The sequence below is a fragment of the Ruditapes philippinarum genome, unplaced genomic scaffold (assembly GCF_026571515.1).
Source record: "Ruditapes philippinarum isolate M1 unplaced genomic scaffold, ASM2657151v2 ctg22470_1_1_1_1, whole genome shotgun sequence".
Lineage (NCBI taxonomy): Eukaryota > Metazoa > Mollusca > Bivalvia > Venerida > Veneridae > Ruditapes > Ruditapes philippinarum.
In genome coordinates this window covers 3,629-10,833 of record NW_026859405.1, presented here as the reverse complement: position 1 = coordinate 10,833, position 7,205 = coordinate 3,629, and the positions used below count along the sequence as shown (strand labels likewise).

Below are 7,205 nucleotides of genomic sequence, written 5' to 3'. Positions count from 1 at the left end.
GGGGAAAAAGGTTAAAGAAATATTCACTTGTACTAAAAGTATCGGGTTGGTGTATCACTTTAGTTAAAATTCTGAATACAACATCTTTGTACATCTTCTTATCTTATTAACATCTTATTATATTTGCTTGTAACAGCACTGAAGAATGATATGTAGTTTGCTTGCCCATCTTGACATGTTTAATAGGTCACTACATTTTTGTATTTATAGAGTTACCTTTTTTTAGTGATAGCTAACAAAAGAAAATTATTTTTTAAGAATTGCAAAAACATGAAATTATGATTATATGTTTTTCTATTTAGTAACCATAGTGATTGTAAGTCGTCTTGTATACAGGAAGGGCATGGATCTACTGGCAGGTATCATACCAGTGATCTGTAATAAACATCCAGATGTTAACTTTATTATAGGTCAGTTTATTTATTATGTATTTGATTTTATTTGAGTGATAATTGTCATACTAAAAGGCTTTTGCTATTATCCATAGAGCCAGGACAGGGTGACCATTACCATTTACCATAATTTATCTTATTTATTTTGATGTAATAATAAAAATTACTGATAGAAAGAGTAGAAACTTCGACTCAAATTTGTCAGTATGACTACCAGTACATTGTATATTGATCAGTACATGTATTATGTACATGTATTTTCATTTTATTTGAGTGTTTGAGGTCATACTAAAATGCTTTTGCCAGGGAGGCCATATACCTTTTTTGTGCTTTTATATTTATTTTAGTATAAAAAATAAAACTCCATAGTAATAAGAACTCAAAATTCTAACACACTTCACATTATTCCTTTATTAACCAACAGGGTAGTCAAAACATTATTGCACAATATATGCAGAGCATAGAAATAATGCTTAGTGGCATCAGTGCCCGAGTGGTTAAGGTAGTTGACTTAAACCACTTGCCCGTTACTGCTGTGGATTAGAAACCCGACATGGATTTCGGATTCTTTCATGTGAGAAAGCTATCCAGTTAGCTTACAAAACAGAAGTAGTTTTATTAGGGTGCCAGTTTGTGCCTGAAATAATGCACAGAAGGGCACCTGTAGTCTTCCTCCACCAGTAAACCTGGAAAGTTGCCATATGACCTATACTGTGTTAGTGCGACATAAATCCCAACAAAAAATTAAATATTTGCCTGTCTTATGGCACCAAATGTGATGTCAATAAACCAAATGATTTCAGGAAAATTACTTTTATCAATTCTCTTTTAATTTGAAAATGTTATTTGTGAGTAAAACATATTTTTCTTGGCTTTATCAAATTTGTTCTCATATATACATGTATATATACAGGTGGAGATGGACCAAAAAGAACTCTTCTAGAGGAGATCAGGGAGAATAATCAGTTACAAGACAGAGTTACCTTTCTTGGACCATTAAAACATAGTGAAGTCAGAAATGTAAGAGCTAGTTCAGCTACTTTTGAATAACTACTTGGTTAGAATGTCATCTTGGTGTCATCCTTAGCAGTTTTATTAGTAACTATTCATTAACATAGGAACATTGTTTACTTGAAGTAGTGAGCTCAAAAACTTTATACTGTTGTTCATGCAAATGTCACATTTTAGGCAAAATGAGATTATACACAATAAAATGCAAACATTGAGCTCTCAACAGTTTAGAGCCTCTGCACAGAAACGCAGACTGGCCTGGCTCTTTACTGGTGGCTTAGTCTAATTACTTAAAAGTTCCAGCAGGTCAAGGTTTGACTGTATTTATATTTTAAACATTTATATTTAATCTTTCAGGTATTGGTACAAGGTCATATTTTGATAAACACATCTCTCACAGAGGCCTTTTGTATAGCTATAGTAGAGGCTGCATGTTGTGGGTAAGTTATTGTTTTTACTCACAGTTATTAATGCAGTAAAAATGAATGGTGTATAATACTGCTAAATCTGTCATTAATCACACATAACATGGAAATTACTACTTTTATCTGGAATCATTTTACTTTGCCTTAAGTCTCATTACAATTTTCCCAAGTTTGATTTTCTTGAAAATTTTTTGCTCATCTGGAGGCATGCAGCTTTAAACCTTAGCCTGCTCTGTGCATGTGACCAAGGCAGACCAAGATGAAATTGATGAACATTTTTGTCCAGATTGAAATATGGAAATATGGAAATGTCTGTTCATTATATATTTACGATTGTAAGGGTTAAGGTTGAATCTTCCTGTTTAAATATTTTATAAATTTTCCCCTGGAACTGGAAATACTATAATGGTTTGGTCCATATTGAAATATGGAGTGGACAAGTCCAGTTCAGATATTAAGCATGGTAAAGGTTAAAATGTAAGCATGTAGTCAAATTTGATAAAGTGAGTTTTTAATTTTTTTATATAGATGTTTACATTTTTGACAGAGTTTTCACTATTACTAGGTTACAGGTTGTTAGTACAAGAGTGGGTGGGGTACCTGAAGTTCTGCCTCCAGAGATGATAAAACTGGCAGAACCTAGTGTCAAAGGTCAGTTGTCATAATGTCTTAGTTATTTGAGCCGCGTCACAACAAAACCAACATAGTGCGTTTGCGACCAGCATGGATCCAGACCAGCCTGAGCATCCGCACAGTCTGATCAGGATCCATGCTGTTCCCTATCAGTTTCTCTACTTGTAATAGAGCTGGTAAGCAAACAGCATGGATCCTGATCAGACTGATTGGACTGGTCTGGATCCATGCTGGTCGCAAACGCACTATGTTGATTTTGTCATGACGCGGCTCATTTATCTTTCAGACAACCATAGAGTTAAAAATTTGAAATTTACATTAAGACAGGAATAATACTCTGTTTGGTTTACCTGGCAGAGTCCAGTGTTGTCAACAAAATTGGAGTGAATTGAAATCATTGTAAATCTTTTTATCTTGGGGCAAGAAAATTGTCTTTATCATCTACAGTTATAAAAGGGGAGCAGTGGCCTAGTGTTTAAGGTGTCTGTCTCATAACCCAGGAATCATAGGTTTGAGCCCTACACTAACACTATCATGTTTCTTCATTCAACACCAGTACTGGTTAGTTCCGGGAATTGGACTTGAAAGTGATTTATTTAAGTTGCAATAACTTGTTTTGCAATTGAACTTAAATGTTTAAACTAATTATATAAACAGTGTATTAATGTGTAATAGAAAAGTGTTCATTTACAAACTAAAAATTGTGCACTGATACATACATGTATTTGTGCAAGTTAAAGAACATAAAGAAAATAATTTATTTATTTTCGTTTATTTCAGCGCTAGTATCAGCTTTAGAGGATGCCATCTCAGATCAGAGAAATGGTAAAGTTATAGACCCATACGAGGCTCACGAACGTATCAAGAACATGTACACATGGCCTAATGTTGCACGTAGAACGGATGTGGTTTATGACATGGTTCATAAGTTACCTGACCCAGATATGAGTACAAGAATCAGAAGGTGAGTAAAGGAGTTAAGTACCCTTAATACTTATGGTCATTTAACATAGAATTTATTAATTTTGATATTAAAAGTGATATGTAAGTCTGTACTGTTTTGTATGTTTATGCATGCTCTTGAATTCTTTCATGGGAGGAAGATATTCAAACTAGCTTCTGCAAAGCCAGTAGATAAATGCATGCCATATACATGAAGGAAAAACAACAGACTTTCCTGTTCTTGACACAGTTAAACGAAATATAGCAAATTTTCACTTAGAAGATATAGTATAACTATTTACATGTATGTATCCCAGATGAAAATTTAAAATTTTAAAGTGGATTGGTCTACAATGGTCACATTTTCTCTAAGTATTTTAAATATTGACAAAAAGAAATGTATCAATTGGATATTCTTATGAAATATTTCTTGAAAAAACAAAATGTTGATAGTGATCTAAATGGATTTAGTATGAACATTTATATGATGAATAATAATACATGTATTTTGTTCTAGAAAACTTATTGATATGTCATATCAGATCATGTATCAAAATCTTACCAACAACTTCCATATATAATTCTTCTGTGATTCCATTTTACCTATGATACTAAATACTACCAACATGATTATTCATGGTGTTACAGATCTTCCATTATAGACTAATTCACTTTAAGGATTTGCCTGGGCTTTCCCTTATTTACAATCTAATAACATTATGCAGCATTTGACAAAGAGCTTAACTCTCAGCCTGCTGGAACCAAAAGTGATAAGTCTTTGCCAGTATAAAACTCGACTGACCTGCACTTCCATGCAGCAATACAAGACTCTTAATTGCTTATTAAATTTTCATCCTGAATTCCTGATTCCCCAGCAAATGAAAATAGACACTTCCAAAAACGGAAGCTGGACAAGTCCATTTAAGAAACACAGCACATAAAGGGCTCTCCAATTTAATTAACGTTTAGATTAACATTAGATAAATTGATATTTGGTAGCTACAGAGATGTTGTTATAACAATTTTACAATATTAATTTTTCAGATATTATCAATGTGGACCACTTGCTGGGAAGTTGTTTGTTATAGCAATGGTTCTAGATTTATTCTTTCTCTTTATTCTCAAGATATTTCAACCAGAAAATGTAAGTTGATGTGTGATCTGTTCTAATAATGATGATACATATTTTCCTGTAGTTAAAACTGTATAAATTTTTGGATTGAAAACAAAGAAAGCTGTATTTTTAAAATCAGTCGCTTGCTAGTCCAATGCCTGGCTTACCAGTAACATAATTGTGCAGGCTAAGTTTTGTCTTAAGCCAACTGTCATTGGGCTATAGGCAGACAGTTTTCATTCAGGTTGTTGCTCTACTTTAGTTCATGATATATTATGCACATTTGTGCTCAAATTTTGGACTTGTAAGCAGCTGCAAAACAAATAACAGATTTTGCTAGCGCCTCGTCCAATATAGGTTTTACAGGCTGGGTACTCGTCTAGTAGAATTTAGTATTAAACTCAAGACAATGTATAATATATTCATAATATCTAATAAGTGAAATCTGACAATGTATATTTGTTTCTTTTGAAACACATTGTTTTTTATTTTACAGGAGATTGAAGCTTGTCCAGATTTTTCAGAAGCTTTTAGAAAACCAACATTTATACGTCCAAATAGCGCTAGAAAATCTCAACCTGAAAATATAAGGCATAGAGGGAAATTAAAATCAACTTAGTAATAGAATCTTTCAATTCTCATAGATATATGAGCCGCGTCACGACAAAACCAACATAATGGGTTTGCGACCAGCATGGATCCAGACAAGCCTGCGCATCCGCGCAGTCTGATCAGGATCCATGCTGTTCGCTATTAGTTTCTCTGATTGTTATAGAGTATGTAAGCGAACAGCATGGATCCTGATCAGACTGCTTGGATGCGCAGGCTGGTCTGGATCCATGCTGGTCGCAAACCCATTATGTTGGTTTTGTCATGACGCGGCTCATATTTATTTTTCTCATATATAACTTATTAAGAAATAAAAAAAAAGAAAACTATGTTTATTGAGTTCAGTTGTTTTTTGTGTTTTCTTGACATTTGTTTTTAGATAATTTAAAGTTTAAAATTTTAGAAATTGCCATATCAGACATTTCAGTTTCTCGAAACAAATGTGTTTCAAATAACGAAGCCATGACGGTGATTTGCGGTTACCATAATGCATACATGTGACATCCCGGCGGGATTTAAAAAAATCCCGATATTTCGACACTGATCCCGATTCCCGATTATACAGCTTGAATTCCCGATATTTAAATAAAAAATCAACATAAAAAAAAATCAAACACAGCACCTGTATCTAAAATGTAAAGCATGCCTCTGGGCATTGATTGTTATCTGTCCTTAATTGACAGCAAGGTGACGTAATAAACAGTTCCAATACCCAAAGTTATTCTCACATGTTTAACTTAACACGTGTCAGTCAATTGACCTCTGTAGGTATTACACGCTACGTCATCAAAACTACCCTGTAAATTTACATGAATGAATTCGGCTCAACCTTTGATTTTCTTTGATTAGTGCCGCACTGATAAAGATAAAAGGTGAGCAGAATCATTTAAAGTGGATCATTCAAAAACCTGTTTGAGATGTCTAATTAACCTATGTCTAGTGAGAGGCAATTTTTTTGTTTTGTTTAGGAATTTCGCAATCATCGAGGCAAAAATGTGGATTTAATTAACTGAACGATTCTTGCATTTATTTTGAGACTTCTACTTATGTTATGTTATTTAACTTTCATGAATAGTTGTTGCACGTTTTCAAATAGCTTGTGTTTTAAATTATTAACCAATTATTGTATGACTGAAAAGACAGATATATAATTCTTCAAACTGAAAATAATGAAATGATAAAATGTGTAAATTTATTAATCTATCTTATTATTTTTTGGTGAAATAAATAAATATTGATCAACAAAAAAGCATAAAAAGTATAATCATTTAATGATTTTGAGGGTAATATAGATTCTTTGAACCAAATGTGCCAAACACGCATTGAAATTTCGAGTCGATAAAAAAATCCAGTTTTGAGCCTCAAAATCCAGCTGAAAATCCAGATTTGGCCTATTTCATTTGTCACATGTATGATAATGTGAAGAATATTTGTTTTGTAATCCGGGGATCGTTGGTATTTGAATGTTACCGATTTGCCATAAAAACAGTTAATATTTCCATAAATTGCTGACCCATATGTTTCATATAAACGGACCACTGATATAGTAGGTTAATGACCCAGTAACCTAGATTTGAACAAAGAGGTAATAGACTACCATTTGTTTGGGTTCAAAGCTAATACTAACATAAATCTAGCTACTCGAATCGAATTTAGAAATTTACGTACATTGAGTGTGTCTGAAATACATGCACTGATGTCTCCAGTCTAATAACATACAGTTACGGTCCCTTTGTACATGCATATACTGTTTTCTTACTTCATTATCTAGTCAAATATGTATGAAATAAGACATTTGTTCGCTTCTATAGTTTAGTTGAAACTTATTCTATTGCTACAAATACATGTAAAATAGGTAACATATATGTCAATATACAAATTATCAATAAAAGCAAATGGGTCTTCCAACATGAGATTAAGACCTTCCCGGAAAACCTATGATACTCTAAACATTTTTATACAGGCATGCAGGTAGACTGTCAACGAAAATGATTGATAACTTTTAGCACATTTGTTTCAGTGAAAACGCGCTTATTACGCATTTTTAAATATTTATTGAATTTTAAGAATGTGTAAATT

At 32.9% G+C, this 7,205-nt stretch overlaps 1 protein-coding gene across 1 annotated transcript; it reads left to right on the top strand.

Annotated features, from left to right (window-relative positions):
* Positions 1–302: 302 nt before the first annotated feature.
* Positions 303–5,161, top strand: LOC132756373 (phosphatidylinositol N-acetylglucosaminyltransferase subunit A-like; the record flags this gene model as incomplete). Its single annotated transcript, XM_060747432.1, is given in 7 exon segments — positions 303–410; positions 1,306–1,412; positions 1,761–1,843; positions 2,394–2,479; positions 3,242–3,425; positions 4,448–4,547; positions 5,014–5,161. Coding segments are annotated over 7 exon segments (791 nt in total), but the record flags the coding sequence as incomplete, so codon positions are not given.
* Between the last annotated feature and the right edge of the window lie 2,044 nt (positions 5,162–7,205).